Here is a 21,474-nt window from a genome sequence, read left to right as displayed (position 1 = left end):
TCCCAAAGCCCTCCAATCGTAAAAAATATAAAATAAAAGTTGACGAAGGTACCTAAGTAAGTAGGAAGGTACAAGTTCATTTCAGGTCAAAATCATTTTATTAAAAATAGGTAATACATTTTCACATAGGAACCTAAGTAGATTATTAAACAATTAAATTTTTCATAGAAATAACGTTAACAGCACAACTGCATATATTCAAATAGGTATACAAACACAATTATTTTTAAAAAGATGTATAGTCCAATCAACGATGGTTTACCAGTAGGTACCTAATATTTCATAGCTTTTTGTATTCTAGGAAAATCAATTCAAAATGTATTTATTATATTCACGAACAAAAGATATCTAAAAATAAATGTACAACAACGAAATTCGTCAGAAAAATTCACATTATTCGCATAACCTAAATCTAACCTAACAGTAAGTACACTTTTTGATTAAAAAAAAAAGAAAAAAAACATTACATAGCCGCGTTTAAAATTGAAGTGGAAGATGAAAAAACAAACAAACCAAGTCAAAATCTATTTTCTAGTTCGAGGATGAGCGGAGAAAGACCGATAAATGGTATCTAAGTACTTATATAGGTATTCGTTGAAAAATTGGAATTTCTAAATCAGACTTTTCATTTAGATATAGCTTCTTGAATAAGCTACGAATGAATTTTTATTTGGCGACTTTTTGTACAGTATCCGAATTCCGAAATGTTGCATTATTTAATACTGTTAGGCATATACATACGTTTTCAAAAATTTCCTCGCGCATTCTAACGTCGTTTCTTTAAATATCACTGGTTGAAAGTATTGATACCAGTTTCCTTGCTGCTGGCTTCTAGGTAGCTAGGTATATCTTTGTACAACTCTCATATCAGTGTAGAAAAACTTTTTTTGCTACATCAATTATGATGTTGCACACAAGGAATGTTTTCAAAAAGATATTGTTATCAGAATTGTAAATTTTACTTATTTCGATCACAGTACTTTCTACAATCTTTTTATCAATTGGGGTAATCCATGATCTAATTTTAGCCAACAAACCGTCTGTCTGAAATTTTATTGACGATTTTTTTTCGTCATAAGGGTTTAATTCTGCGCTAATATCTTCCACGAAGGTTTTATTTCGAATATTATTTGTCATTTTAGGGTGCACGACATTTTTATACCACCGTTGGAATAGAGTACTTCGGATTTCTTCATTTGGAATTGTAGCTAAAAAGGTACGTTTGGCAGCGTTGAACGAATCATTCACAGCGGTAATGTATCCCATTTGACAAAGCACTCCTAGCACCATATTCGAATCAGTATCGCTAAAACCAGTTTCGATACTGTCGTTATTAACGAATTCCTTAATTCTCATAAGGCCTTTTTCATCAATATCGTCCAAGATATCTACTGAAAGAGGAGTGGGTCTAGTTTCATATAACTGGCCAATCGTGTTCAATAGGTTTTCAAAGCGTAATAACTTTACAAATGGAACGATAGTACCACTTCCATCCCAGTAAGGTCCTAACTCTGCAAATTGGAGAAATGAACAAACAGAATGCGGCGTAAATAAGGTGTTTGCGTCGCTTCCCATACTGTGATAGCCGTCATAATATTTAGCTAAATCTTTGTACGAGAATTTGGTCAGTTCCTTGTGTTTCGCAAAATATTCTGGTTTCCCTGCCAACGTTAATAAAGTTTTTACTTCGTCCGATGAAAACCCGAAAAACTGGTTTAAATTAAATTTGTCCAATATACTTTTCTGACTTATACAATTGACGTCAGAGAGGCCGGAAATCTTTTGAATTCTCATGATACCAGTGAGAAATATTTTAGTAGCGTAATTATGCGTTTTCAACTTGAACCACGATTCCATGATGTTTCTATAGTAATTCGTCCAATATCCAAGTTTATCGCCTTCATAATTGTATGGTGGTAACAGTAATACATTAAAAGGGGTATCGTATTCATCAACGATAATCAGCACTTTACGATGAAAATACTTGGATAACTTTTCCGCCAAAAACGGTATACTACCCACCAACGTATTCTCGTTTTCATTAACAGCGTTGAGAAAATAATTGAATTTGGTTTCGGCTAATACATCGTTGATAGATTTAAAATAATCGAGAAGATAGGCATGTTGTCGAAACGTTTCGCTGATCAAATCATTCATTTGTTCACGAAGCTGATTATCATCCTTCCCTTTCAACGGGGCAAAATCCATATATATCACAGGGTATTGTCCCATGTGGTTTTCAAGGAATTTTGTTTCTCGGCTAAGCAGAGGACTTGGCACGATATTAATTGTGTCGGTGATCGTACACGGTTCTGGACCCTTACGATTAGGTTCGAAGATCGGAATTGTACTATTCTTGAAGTAGCAAGATCGAAGAAATTCTAACTGTTGCTCGTCTGGTAAAGACACATCGAGAATTCGCGCGAACAAATGGACCATTTGTGCAATAGTGCTTTTACCAAAACGTCTCGGGTAAGTGACTAGCAAGACTTTTTCAGGAAACGTGAATAAATAATAAATAAAACCCGACTTATCGGACCATAATTTACCGCTATAAATCAGTTCCTCGAAAGAAGACTCGCCAAGCTTCATATTAATAACTTCGGTAGAAATTTTTTCGAGATTCTCTTTCCTGCAGATTTGTGCACGTGACAGGCGATCCAATGTATTAGATACTGTAAAATATCCTATAATTTAAAATAATTAGAGAATAATTATCAGCAGTCGGTATTAGGAACTCGTTTAAACGCAATTTTAAGGGGAAACATTTTTCATGCCTCTTTCTTCCCTTACGAACTCAAAGTACATAGATATGTTTTTTGGGCCGGGGTTTGTGCAAAATTTTCATCTTGCTGATTTTTGAAAATGTGTAAAAATTGTTCGATTCTTCATTATTACGATATGTCATGACATTTAAAAACTTGGGAAAATTGCTCAAAATTTCTGAAATTCCCTGACTTTCTCAAGTTTTCCAGGTTTTCCAGAAGTGTGGACCAGGGACCTGGACACCCTGCATTATATAGACCTTCAGAAATTTCAAAAAAATGGGGGAATATTTTTTGCACGACAAAAAAGGGCGTCATCACGACAAGCATTTTTCCGTTGTCCGTTCATAAGAGATGAATGAACGACAAAAAAATGATGAGGTTTCACGCCAGATGAAGCCCGACAAAAAAGTATTTTTGAACGACTACAATTTAAAAACGAAATAAGCAGTAAGTAGGTACCTATTCACGCCAACATAATTTCATACACGACAGAACATTAGATATCAGTTCGATTGTAGTTAATGTACCAAAGGAGGAGTATCGATAAGGCCATTTTTTGGGGCCGGACAGTTATCGACTCGACCACTCTTAAAATGTTGTAATAAATACTTATACCAAATACGAATCCGTGGTTAGTTGACCCAAAATGACCACTTTTTGAGCTGCAGGGGTTCCCAAAGTTGCGAATAAAGAAATAATTTTAGGAACCACTGAGAATTATTTTCAAAAACTTTTTTAGCGTAATATATCTGTTTTAACCTGATGAACGTCAAACGTCATGCTAGATGATTTTTCTATTTTTGACCCTCGGAGGCAGAAATTGGGGGGGGGGGGGTTTGATTTTTTGAAATTTTTGGAACGACCATTTTGGACCTACCCCTTTGAGCCTCGCTAAAAAGCTTTCTATAGTTAATTAGCATCTGAAACTCTGAAAGACGTCCATCTTACCAAATTTTGAGCTCGATAAAATTTTGCGCTGGTATTCAAAAATCCAATTTTTCAATTTTTCGCAATTTCGATATTTTGGGAACCCTTGGAAAACTAGAAACATGCGATTTGCGCCAAACGTAACGTTTTAAAGTATATATTCAATTATCCAAATGAAAAAGTTTAATTAAGCTCCCTGCATATTCGTAATTTTGAACCCTTTTTTTAGAGCCCCCCCCCCACTTTAGGCACCCCTAAAAAAGGCGTTTTATGCATATTTTTTCAAATAATTTGAAGAATTTACATTTGAAACATATTAGCAAGTACTCGATAATTTTCCATTTGATTTTTCCTGTAACTTTGAAAATTGAGCCATTTGGGGTCAAATTCTGACATTTACACTTCGTTGAAATTGTGAATACGTTAGTTATTTTCACGTCTTTTCGAAGAGTTAAATCTAAGAATTTGACCCAAAACAGCTCAATTTTGAATGTCACAGATATGAACAATTAATGAGCACTTGCTAGCGTGTTTTAAAAATAAATTCTTCAATTTATTTGAAAGAATAATTTTTGAAAATAATTCTCAGTGGTTCCTAAAATTATTTCTTTATTCGCAACTTTGGCAACCCCTGCAGCTCAAAAAGTGGTCATTTTGGGTCAACTAACCACGGATTCGTATTTGGTATAAGTATTTATTACAACATTTTAAGAGTAGTCGAGTCGATAACTGTCCGGGCCCAAAAAATGGCCTTATCGATACTCCTCCTTTACAGTTATATTTTGAACAAATTTCGACAAAAAATCAACTGAGGGTTTCTTTCAAAAAAATTCGAGTGAAATTGTAACTTAGTAGAAGAGAACCAGATCGGCCTAAGCGAAGTGAGGACAGCTTTGGAAAAAAAATGAGAATTTTGAGGATAGATCGGCAATTTTGTCGGCAAATAAATACCTAATAATGAAATACATGATTGTAAAAAATTTGAATTTTTAAAAACTCTCAAAAGTTCCAACAATTTTTTAGCTTCAGAGTTTTCAAAAATTCCATTTTCTTACAATCATTGTATTTCATTATCATTTATTTGCCGGCAATGTTGTTGGAACTTTTGAATTTTCCCAAATTTCTTGAATTTCTCCCGATTTCCCAAGTTTTCCCAACTTTCGCGACACTCCTGGGGGGAGGGGCAGACTGATCCCCTTAATCCCCTTAGCCCCCCTTCGCTTCGTCCCTGAGGTCAAAAGAGGAAGAGGGGTCGCCCATCAAAGTCCACAAAAGCAATAGTTCTATAAACAGCAATTTTTTACATGCGTACTTCGTTTTTTTGTATAATTTTAATATTTCTTGAACGTTTATTTCTGTCGGTAAAATATCTTTTTTTGACGGAAAAATCTTGGCGTGCATGGCCTTATATGACAGTGAAAAGTAACAAAATGTCGTGAATTTTTTTATTCGTCGTTCGTTACATTATTTGGTCGTTTGAACACTTTTTTGTCTGGGTAAGCTCTTTATTGTCGGGAATTTATGATTTAGTCGTGGTAATGATTTTTCTACCGCGAAAGTGCCTATGCTTGTCGTGCTGACGCCCTTTTTTGTCGTGGTCTAAAATCGCACCCGAAAAAATTAGTAATCTTAATTTTTACTCGTATCAAAGTGTAATTTCAGATACCAAAATATTTCACTCATAAGAACATGAGAAATGATTTTCTGACATTTTTTCTTCAGCCTACTTGAAATTCTAAACATCGAGTAAATTCGACCAAAAAAATATCCACAATTTAAGCCTTTCCTTGGTTAAAAAGGAGATCTGACTGCCAATTTTTTTCAAGTCAAGCAATTTGCAAATACACATTTAGCAACCAACTGTTGAATTGGCAAACAAATTTTCACTTCAAAAGTTGGTTGTTAAAGTTGTGAAGAAGCGAATTTTCCCATCATTTTCTCACATTTAGTTCCATTTATAACAACAACAAAAAAAATATAAATGAAAAAAGCGTTGTAATAATAATTCTTTTTTAATCAGTTTTTTTTTTGTTCTTATTCTTGGCGAATTTTCAAGTTTTATAGTACGTTTGTTACCCTTAAATTTTTTAAAAAGTAGGTAGTACTTAGGTAAACGTGTCTTATTACTTACCGTCATCTGGTGGGTTCAATATATTCACATCGAACAATGCCGCTGGTATATCAACGGAAGTAATCACGTAGTTCCCGTCTGTATAAGTATCTGATAGTCAAAAAAAAAAACAGTTACTAGTACTTAGTGTTCTCAAAAATCATACCTACAGATTAAAAAAAAAAAAAATACGTACTTTCAGTTATATTGAGTGGGTACGGATAATTGCCAAAAGACTCATCAATCCAAAACATTGTCCATGCCGTTAGCAACGTAGAAAAACCGAACCTATGAAAAAAAAATACCAAACGGTAGTACGGCATTTATGGATAGGGTCATTCTATGCCGAATCAATTTGCAGAAGGGATCGGAAATTTTTTTAATATTTTTGTATAAATGGAAAAATATTCATCAAAAAAAGAAAATTGCTATGTAACTTACAGCTAAAATACGGTTGAAAATTCGAAAAAATGAATTTTACCATATTTTTAATACCTATACCTATCAACAGGGTCGCCGAGTTATGAATGAACCCATTTTTTTCATTATTTTAATTTTGAGAGTGACAGAATTATAACAAATCCGTGTTCTATACATACGTGAAAAATGTATAAAACCAAAGTTAGAAGTTGGAAAAGAGGTACCTACGTGTGTAAGTTTATTACTGCATTCGCATTATTTTTCCCCAATACAAAAACAAATAGGTTTCAAAATTCATTTTCCAAGATATTGGAGCTTCAAGTTTTAGCTTAGGCCTATACGGTACACTGGTCGAAAAATATTTCTAAAAAACATTATTTTTGACATGAAAGTCGGTTATTTAGACTCATTTCTAGAAAATTCGATTTGAAAAAAAGAGAGAAATTACCCGCGCGAAGTGAGGCCAAAAACTTTTGTAAATGTATAATTCAAGAAGTATGGAATAGAAAAAATTGAACAAATTATTACCGATGCATTGAGTTGGATAAAATCAAGTTCCGCTTGAAATATAAGTTGATGGAAAACGACTGCGCAACGTGTGGGACGTGGGTATGCCAAAAGGTACGTTTATAAATACGTCACATTAGGATGGTTCTTTGCAATCAAGGAAATGTTCCTTTTTGAGATTTTCAAAGGTACCTGGATTAAAACACAGGATTCAAACAAAATTATGAAATTCATAATCGTATTGCGTTACTTTCGCTACAAGTGCGATAAAATGTGTATAATTACTAAGTAGGTAGGTATTCTACGGTTAAGTAAGTATATATGTAGATACTTAGAACTTAGAACAATGTGAATCAAGCATTCAGAATTATTTCTAAAATGAGAAGCTTGCCGATAGGTTTAGGTACGCAGGCTAATGTTCGTTAAATCAACTTCATTATAGGTATACCTACCTCGTACTCGATTTTTTCAAAAAAAAAAAAAAAAAAAAAAAAAAAGTAGCTAACTTTGGTAACCGAAATTTAATTTAAAAAGTTTCAAGAAAAAAATGTTGATCGAGACCAAGCCAATTTTAGGAGAGAGCAGAATTGGAAGCAGTGTATGACAGCTACACATCTTTATCTACGTTGTAATCGAGGAAAAAATATCTTCTACGAGATTTTCAATAGATTAAACAGCGAAATTAGAAAAATAATTATGAAATTAATAATCGTACTCGAGTAGGTATTGCATTTCTTTAGATAACTTCGATGCCAAAGCTCTGGTATGTACGAGCAGGGCCGTACCGAAGTGGTTCTTCAGGGGGGTGGGGGGAGGAAACATAAAAATGCCAAATTGTAACATTTTTTACTTTGAATTTTCCAACTCAAATTTTTTCAAGAAGGACTTTTAGCAGGACATTTTTCCACAAATGGAGTATTTTTCAGGGGTGGGGGGAGTAGACGATGCGAAATTTTATATTCAACTTTTATTTCTATTTCAAACGGTCTCTCCGCCCCTCCTTTGCACGAAAAGTTCTCACTAACTTATTAGGTATGTGTGAGTGAGTTGATAGTCTGGTACTTTTGTGTGTTTATGGTACCATATCCAGTAACTTTCCTCCGTACCTACTTGCACAATGCAACTTCGCCTTCCTATATACATATTTACCAAGGCGAAGATAATTCATGAATGATGTAAAATATTTGTATTACGTAGATATTGTATTTTACTATTCATGAATTTATGTATTACGTAATCTTCCCGAGAATCGAACTCATTTTAAGGCGCAGGCAGCTATTATCATTCAAACGTCAACTCCACCTGATGCGGATGAAAGAGAATGCGATTATTATGACAGAAGAGAGGAGTGAAGTCAAAGGATTTAGGTGCACTACAGATTCCAGTGAACATACTGAAGTCGTTTATGCCCAGTCAAAAAAAAAAATGTCAATGAGTGAGAGAGGAAACTAAAAAAATTTCGAAATCCCTTATCACGAGATGCACAAACTGAATAAAACCGATAGGTAATTCAATTTTTTGACGAAACAGTTGAAATTTAAATTTCACCCACCCGTTTCGGTTCACCACGAACATGAAGCACATAACATACACATGTAGGTAAACACGAAACGAGGTTCAACTTCATCAAATCAAATGGATATAGTGCATTATATTATACCTATACTACATGGTATGTACAAGAGTCGCACTGAAATTATTATACGTACACAGGGTGCCCACAAATATCGGGACCCCCAAACAAGGTTTTTCATTAAAAATATAGATTGGCAACGTGAAATCAAATGGATGCATATGATTGGTGGAATGTTATCTCTCCAGTCCAACAACCAATCATGTGCTATCATTATCATCATTCACTGTGACCAACCGAAATATTTAGCAGAAAACTTTTTTAGGGGTTCCCGATATTTCTGGGCAACCTGTATTTTGTGCTCGAACCAGTTCGATTCTTGCATTGTGCAATAAAAATCACAGAGCTACAAATCAGTTGTTTGCGTCGAACATTTGAACCCCTTACTTTTGAGAGAATTTTTGCGGAGCGGAGCAGAACCTGGAGCAAATTACAAAAAATTTACTGGAGCGAAACTGGAACCAAACCGGAATAAAAATATGGGTTTTTAACGCTCCGACCTCACAAAATTTTTTGACCTGTAATGAACGTTTTTCAAGATTATAGTGTGAAAAACACGTGTTTTTGCTGAAATTTTACCTTACTACACCAGAAAATTATAACAAGACATGGTAAATGACATGAAATAGACCATTTGCAGGTTTTTAGCTCATCAAAATTCAAATCCAGAACAGTCAAAACACCAAGTAAAACCTTCCAAATTTCATTGGATGTTTTTGGTGCTTCTTTTATGTGAGATGCACTTTAAATTTCATTAAAACACTCTGAATTCAACCATTTTCTCAAAATGTTGGGTATTTCCACCATCAATTTTTGCTCCAAGCACAAAAATTCTGACGTACTGTGAATCTTTGAATGCAACCTCCTCTAAAACAAAAAAAGAAAAATTGGAGCGAAACAGAATGCTAAACCGGAACGCAACGATATTTTTAAGCGGAGCGGAACGATATAGAAAACCGGAACAGAATTATTTTTTATGCTGGAGTGGGACCCTGAACCCGGAATGAAATTCATTCCGCACTGCAACACTAATTTTCCCTCTTTGACTATACATAATAATACTGGACTGTTAGCTGGTAAGAATGTGACGGACCCAACATGTCCGTTCTATAAGGCTCTATTTCCACCCTCTCTCACCCCACTTCAGTGGAATTCGCCTATGCAAGCGTGCGAACAGGGTTCGACGGGGGTTGATGATTCTTCATTTACAGTGTTGTCAGTTTAAAACAGTACTGTGTGTTTAAAACGTTTAAAACAGTGTTTTAAACGTCGAGAAAAAAACAGACAGTGTTTAAAACAAAATTCTGTTTAAAATAGTTTTTTTTGTTTTAAACAAGTTTTATTTTCAACTCCAATTTCCTAAAAAAAACACGTTTTTTTTCAATTTCTTGTTGAAAAAGTAGTGGAATTGAAGAAACTGAATTTTTAGATTTTCATTCTTCTTGCTATAATAATTTTTTTCAAAGGCAAATTTTGTGTTTTGATTTCAATTTTTCAATATTTCTTGAACCTTATAACTATTTTATGACGTTGCATCTTGAAAGTTGATGACCGGATAACATATATTTGAAAAACCGAATCCAAAATAAATGAATTTGTGTTAAAAACGTGTTTAAAACACATTTTAAACATGTTTAAAACACGTTTAAAACACATGAGGATCCAGCAGCTTAAAACCATATTTAAAACAAAAAAAACGTTTTAAACAAAAACAACCGTTTGCGGTTTGTTTTGTCTTTTTTTAAAAAAAAAAAACTTTTTTTTCCAACACTGTTCATTTATTTGTTGAATCTTGCTACCATACAAATTTTCTGGACTTTTACCCATTGGGACTTGGGAGAAGTTCTGGGAGCCATGAGTGAGAGTGAGGTCAATTTGAAAAACTAAGGCTATATTCGTGTTCAGCGATATCGAGAACCAGGGCTTGCAAAATGCAAACCAAAACCAAACCCCCAAAAAACCGATTAACATTGTTCAAAACTGAAACCAAGAGCGCTATTTTCTCAAATTCAAAACCGAAACCAACTGAATTGGTTTTGGTTTTGGAATTTTTCAGGTAATTAGCCTAATTTATACTGCATAATTGGTAAAAATAAAGTAAAAACCAATGCTAAAGGTAAAAAGGCCTGAAAACTAAAAAAGTTGACAAATTTGGCACTGCCATAAAGTACCGCTTTCTAGTCACATACACAAAGTATTTGAAAAAGTGATCACTTTCTTGGCCTTCTTCCCTCTAAAAAATGGAAAAAAAAGGAAAAAACCAAAACTAAAACCGAAACCGATTCCTTTGAAATAAAAACCTTTAAGTAAAACTGGAACGAGAGAGATAATATTTTGAAAAACCTAAACCAAAACCAAAACCTTTACTTTTTCAAAAAAACATAAAACTGAAACCAAAACTGAAAGTGATAGGTCTAGGTATCTATCTGGTTTTCAAGCCCTGTTGAGAACATAATGTTTCATATTGTATCGCACGAACAAAACGCTTTTCTTCACGTTACCCCCTTTGGGGAGGTTCTGGGAGCCGTGGATGGGGTCTAATCGCAAAATCTGACGTAATATTCGTGTTCAGCGATATCGAAAACATACTGTTTCATGTGTCGCACGAACAAAACACTTTTTGAACTTTCACCCCATTTGGGGAGGTGCTGGGGGCCGCGGATGGGATCCAATCAAAAATCTGACGTCATATTAGTGTTCAGCGTCACCAAAAACATACCATTCGATGCATCAAACGCCCCAGATTTCTTTTTGAAAGTTTTGCCCAAATTTGGGGAGGTGGTGCACCACCACCATTGAAAGATCAGGGCTTGAATGAAGTGTTCAGGGCTTTCCGCGGCTTTTCAGGGCTTGAAATTGAGGGGTTCCATGGAAAAGGGGCCTTGGTCAATTGTTTATTTTTTTTACTGATTTTTATAAGTTCAAATGCACTTGCAAAATTTTATTACAAGCTAACATTTTCCAATTCGTTTTACGTTTTTTTCTCATGGAAGACAGTTCAATATATGTATCACTGAATATGGTGAAATTAATATAAAAAATAATTTTTCATACATTCAAAATTGTAAATGAAAAAAAAAAAAAAGACTAAAAGGCCCCTTTTCCAAGGAACCCCTCAATTTCAAGCCCTGAAAAACCCCGGAATAGCCCTGAACACTTCATTCAAGCTCTGGACACTGAGCCCTGAAACCCAAACCCAAAGTTTCCTGGGCCCCAATCCAAGCCCAAGACCTAATAAATTTTTGATTGAAAGCCCAAGCTCCGAAACCCAGAACCTGAAAAAATCGTTTGGGGGCTCATCCCCGAATGTCATAAATGTGAATAATTTTCTAATTACATACCTACTTATAATTTTATCAAACATAATTTCATTTTTTATCATTACGTAATGTTTCACCGTGGCGGCGAAACGATCGCTTTTTCATAAATGACCTTTTTTCGACGGCGGCGAAACGTCCGCGGCGAAACAAACAGTTCCCTGAATATGTATTTGAAAAAAAAAAAAAACATTGAAAGGTACATCAATGGGAATTTTTCAGAATTTTAAATGGTAGCTCCCACTCACAGCGTCATTTTAAAATTTGAACTTTCAATTCGAAAGTTCAACTTTCAACTTTTGAACATTTCAAAATGCTTAAAAAGTTCAGAATGCAATGCCTTTTCAAACTGTGAAATCAGTTTTGATCAATGTATTATAGCTTCGGAGGTATGCGCTGCTGAAGTTGAGTACCTTGAGACAATGTGAAAATAATGGAAGACCCCCCCATTCGCCCCGTGAAGGGGCTGGTACTAAACTGACTGCGGGTTTCTTACTTATTGGGTGGGTAGATATTGTAAAAAAAATTGAGCGAAATTGAAAGGCATGACTCAAAAACGTTGGTCGAATTGACATGGAATGACGCATCTGTAATTGTTAAAGGAACCCCAAACCCCTATTTGACATAATGTTTTAAGGACCATCAACTCGAAGGGGAGGGGAGTTGCAGCGATATGAGTTGAAGCACAAACAAGCACAAATGAAATACAAACTATTTCATCAATTTTTTCGTCTTAATTTCCATTTCTAACCCCTCTTCCAAAAACCATTTCTCCAGCCCCCCCCACAAGTTATCCTCATTTTCTTGGGAAGGGGCGAAGCACAAACGACGGGTGTTGAAGCACAAACAAGCACTAACGAAGCACAAACGATTGACACCATTTTCACCCCGATTGGTCGTGATGGGGGGGTTCACGTTTCCCCAGCCTCCCCCACCCAAGTTTCCTCAAAATCTCCAAAAGGGTTAATGCACAAACGACCGGACTTGAAGCACAAACGAAACACAAACGAATAACCTTACTTAGACCCTTATAGGCGGTGGGGGGGTGGGGAAATGCACCTTAATATACCGCTATAAATGAGTTCCACGAAAGAAGAATTTCCGATCTTCATAATCAATAACTTCGATAGAAATTTTTCCGATAAGATAATCTCTTTCCTGCAAATTTGTCCGCGGGATAAGAGATCTGACGAATTAGGTTCTGCGAAAGATATCATTTCAAATCAAATAAGTACCTAATTAGAAAATACAAATTGCTTTGGAGAGTGTAATCGCCCACCATGCCCAATTTTATTCAAATCACAAAACAGTTGAGCTTTCGAAAAGAAATCATATTTTGGGAAATGAAAGTTTCTTTTAAAATAATTCAATTAACACAAGTAAAGAACATTAGTCGAAAGCACTTTTTGAAAACATTTTTTCGAAATTAATTTCAAAAAATCATAATAACGACAGTAAAAAAATCATCTGATATTTTCCAAGTCGAGCAAAAATTAAAACTTGATGAAAGAAATTCCCTTGTCTAATGAAATACAAAGTACTTCGTGACATTGAAAGCTTTGTGGTGTGGGTAGCTTTATATTGAAACAATTGAAACTGAAAAGTGTTTGTTTTGAAGCGGATGGTACATGAATAGCATAGGTAGAATTTTCTTTCATTTTGGAATTTATTTTTCTTTCCCAAAAATTCGATTCACTTGAAACAAAGAAAATTGACTCCCCCTTTTGTTTCTATTTTGTACCAACTATCCCCTCTTCCACTCCCAAATCTTCACCTTTACAACAAACGCACACTTTTTTCGCATTTAAAATTGACCCCCTTTTTTCACGATAGGTACCTCTACCTACTTACTGCTATAAATATTTCAAGTTTAGATTATTATATTTAAATTCAAATTAGATACTTAAAATTTGAGAATTTTGATTTTTTACAACTGTGAAAGGATTATACTTAGACGAAACACAGCTACAGAGAAGGCCCCTCGCCCCTCCCCTCTTAATTTTTCTCGATCCGGCTTAATGCTAAACAGCGAATTAGTAGGTATATGTATTTCTACAATATTTTGTATTACTTTCAAGATCGTATGAGAGCTATTGAAACCCCTCTTAATCAACTAGTACGTCCAATTAGAGTTACCCACCTAAAACCATACCTAGGAGCATTTTTACGACGGTTCTTAATCTAAGTAATTTAAAAACTTATTTATATTTCCTTACAAAACTACCTATAAAATTGCATCAGCATCGACAGTGATGACAGATAGGTACACAATTACACATCCCTGCCTTGATTTCAATCCTTAAAAAAAAAAAAAAAAATGTCAGAGCTCCTTATTGTCAAGTCACTCAATTCACACAAACTAACGTCTAACTATAGGTAAGAAAGGAAAAACGCTGAACATGAAAAAATGCATGGCCAAATCAGTGTTGCCGTTTTTGATCGGTAAAATTATTCGATCAAAGATTTAAAAATTTTGAAAAAATTCTTGTAATTTGAAAAAAAATCAAAAATTTTAAAAAAGATTCCATTTTTGTTTTCTGTTTTTTTATTTGTTTTTTTTTATCAGGTATTTTATGAAAGCCAATAAATGAAATTGGAAGCAATTTTGTGAAAACTGTTTTTCATTGAAAGGAAGGCGGAATTTGCGAGAGCGAAATTTTTTCGAAGAACCTAGCTCAAAAAACGAAAAAATATTCTGTTTTACATGTTCTGCGAAAAAAATGATCAAAAATGAATGAAATATTCGAGACTGTGGAAATTATCAGCTAACTTTAGGTTAAAATCGTTAAAATATGCGAAAAAGATTGGAAAATTTTAGGATTAATTTTTTTCTTTTTTTACGCAAAAGATCACAGTCACACAGTGTACCTAATGAACACAAATCCGCTGTCAATTCTTTACATCAATCTATCAAAAAAACAAAGTGTAAAAGGATACTTTACCATTTATTCCTGGACGAAAAAACGGGGAAAAAAAACAATAATTCGGTAAGCGAAGAAATCTTCATTTTCGAAAAAATAAATGTTATTTTAAGGAACGAGTCGAAAAATTCGCAAATACGCGTATCTATACGGTTTCAATTCAGTTAAATAACTTAAGGGGAGTTCTTGTTGAATTTTCCGACTAAAAAATTTTCTCATCTACATCATGATAACCTTGTAATCAAATACTACGATAAGGGCAAGTGAATACTCTTATTGAAAATTTATTAGAAAGAAATCGTACGATACTTTGTAGCAAAATTAATTAGGTAGTTCGTAGATCGTAGATCTCCATCGATAAACAGATGAATTTTTAATCTGATGAAAGCAACGCCATCGTGACCCGCGGTTGAAAATAATATTCTTTACCTACCTATACTGTGCCTACACCTATTTATACTTATAGTTCTCTTTAAAAAATTTGTCCATCTTTCTCCAATTTCAATCAGTTTTGAAAACGTGTTTGAAAATCATGAATCGGGTTTCAAAAATTTGTGACTCTCTTTATTTTTGCAAATTAGCAGATTTTTTTTCATTTCGAGATACATAGAACCCCCCCCCCCCTCCCCCAACAAAAACAAAATTATGAAAAATGAAAGAAATCTGGTTTACCCGAACTAGGTATTTTGCGTCAGAAATTCCATTTTCAAAAAAACCTCCCCCGTCTCCCAAGTTTTTTTAGATTTCTATTCTAGCGATAGAAGCCCTGAAAATTGAGTAAATTTAATTTCCGTTCAAAATAATTTCTTTTTCAGAAAGAGAGAGAAAAAAACAATTTTTTAGTCTCCGTGCAATATTATTTCTGGCCTGCCTGTCTGTCTTATCTACCTACATATAACTTATAAGTTATGTTAGTGGTACAGTTTTTCCATTCATTCTATTCTATTTATAGCTACGTAAACGGATTGTAATTTGTAAATACAATCTCTACGTAATTATCAAATATTTTAAATCATTCATGAATTATTACGTAAATCTTCCGGACAATCGAACGCATTACGAATGTGAAATGAGATTAAAAAGCCCAAGGTGCAAGCAGCTATCATTCAAACGTCAATGCCACTTGATGCGGATAAAACAGAATACTCTACTATGACAGAAGAGAAAGGTGAGGTCAATGGATTTAGGCATAATTACTACCTACAAATTCCCCTTTATGAGGAGGGTAACACGATCCCTTGAGAAATGAACACAGCTAAAGTCGTTCATGTCCAGTCAAAAAAAAATTGTCACTAAAAAAAACATCGAAAGCTCTTACATATCATGAGAATGATGCAAAACACTGCACTCAGATAATAAAGTGATAAGCAAAATCCATAAACTAGAACAATCTGCCACTTTCATTTGCATAGGTAACCTTCAAAAATTTATAGGTAATCTATCACAATACCTATTTCATAAACTTGAAGTCGACTCTTATCTGAGAACTTTCAATTTTTATGAGTAAGTAAATACGTATACGATTTCTGTGTTTATCAAGATAGGTAACATTGAGAATCACGAATCACGAATCAGATTGATTACCATAAATTAATTACCGTTATCTGCAAATTTCTGGGAATTTTTTAATTTTATTTCCACATTTGTTTTTCAGTTACAGCTCGTATAGGTGTTTATGATATCAAATTTTATGAAAAAATAATTCCATGTTTTTTGATATTTCAGCAAGTTTTTCAAAATGTCGTATTGGAACCCTCTCCCCTCTCTGTTATCACTTTTAAAAAAATATAACAAATCCAATTTTATTTATCTAAAAAAACTTTAACGGTTCTCTATTTAAAAAAAAACCTCTCACCTCCCCTCCCCAACTACCCATATGTTGGTCTCCTGGTGTGGAGCTCTGCAAAGTATGTACATAGATAAACACCAAAAAATGAATTTAAAAAAAACGTTATGTGGACAAGTTGCCCATCTTTGAATTTGAAGGGGCAATCGAGGTTCGGAAAAAAATTGGAGAAAAACGTATTTTTGACCTTGGGAATGGGTAGCAGTTAGGAAAATAAACAAATTTCGTTATTATGAATTTTTGCCCAACTTTAAAATTGAAGGGGATAGAAACATTTTTTTAAATTTGCGAGAAACGTGCTTTTGACTTTGGGATTGGGTGGTACTTACTTTGAAAAATAAACAAATTTTGTTATTATGAATTTTTGCCTAACTTTGAAATTGAGGGCATCAGAAATATTTTTTTAAAAAGTATTTTAAGAAAAACAAATATTTCTGACGCCTTCAATTCTAAAGGTAGGCAAAAATTCATAATAACAAAATTTGTTTATTTTTCAAAGTCCTACCCAATCCCAAAGTCAAAAACACGGTTTTCTAAAATTTAAAAAAAAAATGTTTCTAGTCCCTTCAATTTCAAAGTTAGGCAAAAATTCATAATAACGAAATTTGTTTATTTTCCTAACTACTACCTATTCCCAAGGTCAAAAATACGTTTTACTCCAATTTTTTTCCGAACCTCCATTGCCCCTTCAAATTCAATGATAGGCAACTTGTCCATATAACGTTTTTTTAAAAGTCATACCCGGTTGTATGCGAATCTGAAGTTTTGACATCCACTCGCCAGACACCCTGACGTGCATTAAATTATTCTGTCGGGCTGTCGGGCAATACCTTATATCGTCGTTCATATTCATTAACTGTATTTTAAAAACATTTTTCGTCGTGAAAAGATTCTTTTCCCAGGCAATATCTTTTTTTTTGTCGTTAAAATGTCATTTTTTCGTCGTGAAAATGCATATTTCTGTCGTGCCGATAAATCACTCCCCAAAAAAATATCGATACTGCGTCAGAACATTTACAAATAAGAATCCCCTCCCCCTCCACGGCCTTCAAACAGATCCTCTCCAACGACGAATTTCCAAATCTGAAAAAAATTAAACTCTGTAAAAAATAATTGAAAATTTCCCATCTCTGGTTGAAATTAAATTAGAATCTTTCTAAATCTCTCCTTCAGAGAAAGCCTCTCTTGGTGCCTCAAAATATTATTTTCTTTCTACGGAGACCTTTCCAAAAGCCCTGCAAGGGTGAAAAATTAAAAATTGACGTGAGTACTTTGAAAATTTCATTTCTGCTTAAAATCCTTTTATTAAAAATAATACATTTCACATAGATTATTATACAACGGAATTTTTCATGGAAATGCCTCTGACAGCATAATTACCTATGGTACATACAATCATTTTTAAAAAGGTGCAGTCCAATCAACGATGGCTTTATTTTGCAAAATGTAAGCTCCTTTCGGTTCGGTAATGTTTTCCGGAAGAAGAGCAGCATACAAAGAGGATACAGCACCTGATATAACATTGCATCAGATTGAATACCATCATGTTACATTGTTAGGAAAGATGAGCCATATTTAGTAGGTACCTTATAGCATTTATGACTTTCCCACTTGTTAGATATAATTAGACAAAAATGGCACAATACCTTCTTCAATAGTCAAATGTCCTATATGACTAGTCATATCAGTATTAACGTAACCAGGATGCACCGAATTCACAACAATATCCGCACGTTCATCATTAAGAAATTCTCTTTGTTGAATTCTCGCCAAAGCAGAAACACCTACTTTTGATACAGAATAAGCGCTTGCTCCCCAATGTAGATCTACGTCTTTATCTTGTTCAGCCGACCTAGAAAAAGTAGGTAGGTAGAGAATTTGACAAATATTACCTATAAATTTTGGCTCACTGAACACTCTGAGCCAGTCTCACTCTCACCTCACAAAATCTAGCATCAACCAATCTAAATGATCAACGGTTAGATTGTCAGCGGATAATTTCTTCCTCAATGCTTCAGATGGTATTCTAAGCAAGTGACCAAGTATGCTAGAAAGGTGCACGACTCTGGCATGTGGTCTGAGAATAGGAAACATTACATCGCAGACTTTTCTGGTACCAAAATAATTCACTCGAATTGTTTCTTTCGCCTGCACAGCAAAAGGGTCTGTGGCTGCAACCTGAATTCAAAAATGAGATTTATTATCATCTATTGACACATTTCATTTTCTACTAAATATCTTGACCAAGGTGTTGTTTCAAAACAAACCCACTTTGAAAGCAATCGCAGCATTATTTATTAATACGTCTAATCCGCCGTATTTTTGGAAAATATAATTATTAAATTTGATAATGCTTTGATCATCAGTGATGTCGAGTTGGTGAAATTTTGGATCGTAGCCCATCTGCATGAAAATAAAACAATTTGATGAACATTATAGGCTGTCTTCCTATATCTATTCTTTCGTTTGAGAGTCATTCTTCTACTTTTTTACATGATTTAGAGATGTTACTGCAGCTAATCCTCGCTTTTCATCTCGAGCTGTCAAGAATACATCTCCGGAAAAGTTCTGACAAAGGCCTTTAACTATGGCATATCCTACTCCTTTATTACCACCTGTAACCTAGGATTTGAACATGATATTAAGGTTGAAAATGATTTTCCAAAATTAAAATAGGACGAACATGCATGTAAAATGTTACAATGATAAGATGTGAGTTGGAATTTGATAAGTTATAACTTACCACTGCAACTTTTTTCAAAGATGAACTAGAAACGAATACAACATGTTGATTCAGTGTTAGAATAAGATAATAAAGTGATGAGAAAATCCATAAACTAAAACAATCTGCCACTTTCCACTTGCATAACATTTTCAAAAATTTTTAATCAATAACGATATTTCGTAGACTCGAAGTCGATCGACTCTTATCTGAGAACTTTTGATTTTATAAAAATTGGTGCTTATCAAAATAATCTCGAGAATTACGAATCGGATACATTATTAATTACCTACCTATCTGCGAATTTCCGGGAAATTTATTATCAATTTCAAGTTTTTATTTCCACATTTGTTTTTCAGCTATATAGGTGTTTACGATATTAGATTTTATGAGAAAATAATTCCATGTTTTTTGATACCTACCTACCTATTTTCATCAAGTTTTTCAATTCCAAATCTAAAAAAAATTGAAAATTTTTCATTTCTGGTCGAAATTGTAGGTACGATACCTAATTAGACTATAATCGATACCTACACGAAAAAGTGCTCTAGAAGTCGATTTTGTATTTTTTTTTCGAGGACCAAAAAAATGCGCTGCCAAAATGAAGGTACTACCTGCCCCATTCAGAAAAGTGCAATTTTGAAATTTTTTCCCCGCACAACGAGGGGGTGGACCCTCAAAAAGGTGATTTTGGGGACATGGTCGGGACCGAAAAAATTCAACGGGGTTGTGTTGGGGGACTTCTCCCAATGCCAAATATGTCATTTTTTTCCGTGAAACCCTGCACAACTGCATTCTATGGCACTTTGAATGCGATTTTTATGCATTTTTGGCCATTTTTGATGGTAAAATGGCTCTTATGTCCAGGATATGGCTGGGGACCGAACGATTCTTGGACGTTTGTTAGACAGGGCTATTTGAAGCCCAACTGCGCAAAAACGGCGAAAAAATACGATCACAGCGCGATTTTATGAGCACTAATAGGCTGGTTACCACTCCCCGACCCCCAGAATTAAATAATGCATTGTGTATTCGATAATATCGATGCGACCCATCAAAATAGTATAAAATTCCGCGCTGAACTCAAAAATCGCAATGATTTTTAATTCTGACCCCCCCGCGGTGAAGTTTTGCCCCCTGAACTGAATATAACGATGATATTAAACAAACTTTGCACATTACAGGTCGATACTGAGGATTTATGTGTACGCAATCAGATTGATTTTCATATTCGCTGCTTGGGAATATTTTTGCTTCAAAATTCAGTTCAGGGGGCAAAACTTCACCGCGGGGGGGTCAGAATTAAAAATCATTGCGATTTTTGAGTTCAGCGCGGAATTTTATACTATTTTGATGGGTCGCATCGATATTATCGAATACACAATGCATTATTTAATTCTGGGGGTCGGGGAGTGGTAACCAGCCTATTAGTGCTCATAAAATCGCGCTGTGATCGTATTTTTTCGCCGTTTTTGCGCAGTTGGGCTTCAAATAGCCCTGTCTAACAAACGTCCAAGAATCGTTCGGTCCCCAGCCATATCCTGGACATAAGAGCCATTTTACCATCAAAAATGGCCAAAAATGCATAAAAATCGCATTCAAAGTGCCATAGAATGCAGTTGTGCAGGGTTTCACGGAAAAAAATGACATATTTGGCATTGGGAGAAGTCCCCCAACACAACCCCGGTGAGTTTTTTCGGTCCCGACCATATCCCCAAAATCACCTTTTTGAGGGTCCACCCCCTCGTTGTGCGGGGAAAAAATTTCAAAATTGCACTTTTCTGAATGGGGCAGGTAGTACCTTCATTTTGGCAGCGCATTTTTTTGGACCCCGAAAAAAAAAATACAAAATCGACTTCTAGAGCACTTTTTCGTGTCGTCGTCGTCGTGGTTCCTTATCCTTTACAGGACATTGGAAATCGCATTTTTGTGGTACCCTAACAGGGTGGAGGCGTATGCCTATTGCCACTGCGATTATTCTAGGGAATCGACGTTGTTTCGAGCTTCCACTAGTAGTTTCCCGTTGCTTTCTAGTGACATCTACACAAGCACCTTGGAGCTAGCCGGGTAGTTTAGAGACCCTGAGCTCCTCAGTGTTGACCTCTATAGATGCTCGAACCAGTCTCAGCTTTTTGATTCTGCTAACAGATGGCGTGCATTATCTGTTAGCTCGGCCAAACTGGTAGTCCCACAGTACTTGACGTGTAATGTTGATAATTGCACGAAAGATTTTTTAATTACACGCACAAGCTTGCCTCTGTAGCTGGGTTTGAACCGGGTACCTCGTGAATGGAGGTCCGCGG

The 21,474-nt window shown here is 34.8% G+C and overlaps 2 protein-coding genes across 4 annotated transcripts; both read right to left on the bottom strand.

The window, feature by feature from the left end:
- Window positions 1-79: 79 nt before the first annotated feature.
- On the bottom strand, window positions 80-14,830 carry LOC135837469 (uncharacterized). 3 transcript variants are annotated; one of them, XM_065352750.1, is made up of 5 exons: window positions 14,625-14,822; window positions 6,754-6,924; window positions 6,002-6,093; window positions 5,827-5,916; window positions 80-2,687 (listed from the first exon to the last, which is right to left on the bottom strand). In XM_065352750.1, exons 2-5 carry the CDS (start codon window positions 6,759-6,761, stop codon window positions 868-870), a joined length of 2,010 nt encoding a protein of 669 aa, XP_065208822.1. In that variant the 5' UTR covers window positions 6,762-6,924; window positions 14,625-14,822; the 3' UTR covers window positions 80-867. The 3 variants fall into 3 exon arrangements, with proteins under 3 accessions (XP_065208822.1, XP_065208821.1, XP_065208820.1); XM_065352749.1 differs by lacking the exon at window positions 6,754-6,924 and having other exon boundaries at window positions 80-2,675; window positions 14,625-14,830; XM_065352748.1 differs by lacking the exon at window positions 6,754-6,924 and having other exon boundaries at window positions 14,625-14,828.
- A 2,902-nt stretch (window positions 14,831-17,732) lies between these two features.
- On the bottom strand, window positions 17,733-19,387 carry LOC135837468 (carbonyl reductase [NADPH] 3-like). The gene is made up of 6 exons (XM_065352747.1): window positions 19,193-19,387; window positions 18,943-19,071; window positions 18,721-18,852; window positions 18,389-18,627; window positions 18,096-18,301; window positions 17,733-17,960 (listed from the first exon to the last, which is right to left on the bottom strand). Exons 1-6 carry the CDS (start codon window positions 19,319-19,321, stop codon window positions 17,851-17,853), a joined length of 945 nt encoding a protein of 314 aa, XP_065208819.1. The 5' UTR covers window positions 19,322-19,387; the 3' UTR covers window positions 17,733-17,850.
- Window positions 19,388-21,474: the final 2,087 nt, after the last annotated feature.

Source organism: Planococcus citri, chromosome 2 (genome assembly GCF_950023065.1).
Source record: "Planococcus citri chromosome 2, ihPlaCitr1.1, whole genome shotgun sequence".
NCBI classification, from domain to species: domain Eukaryota; kingdom Metazoa; phylum Arthropoda; class Insecta; order Hemiptera; family Pseudococcidae; genus Planococcus; species Planococcus citri.
This window is presented reverse-complemented; position numbering and strand designations above follow the sequence as displayed.

Excerpts from the sequence above, each read along its gene's own strand:
- LOC135837468 (XM_065352747.1), bottom strand. The coding sequence starts at position 19,321 with ATGTTATGCAAGTGGAAAGTGGCAGATTGTTTTAGTTTATGGATTTTC. Across the intron at positions 19,072-19,192 it reads CTTTGAAAAAAGTTGCAGTG|GTTACAGGTGGTAATAAAGG; the intron begins GTAAGTTATAAC and ends TTCAAATCCTAG. Across the intron at positions 18,853-18,942 it reads CAGTAACATCTCTAAATCAT|ATGGGCTACGATCCAAAATT; the intron begins GTAAAAAAGTAG and ends ATTTTCATGCAG.
- LOC135837469 (XM_065352748.1), bottom strand. The coding sequence starts at position 14,689 with ATGAAGATTTCTTCGCTTACCGAATTATTGTTTTTTTTCCCCGTTTTT. Across the intron at positions 6,094-14,624 it reads TTTTCGTCCAGGAATAAATG|GTTCGGTTTTTCTACGTTGC; the intron begins GTAAAGTATCCT and ends TTTTTTTCATAG. Across the intron at positions 5,917-6,001 it reads CCCACTCAATATAACTGAAA|ATACTTATACAGACGGGAAC; the intron begins GTACGTATTTTT and ends TTTGACTATCAG.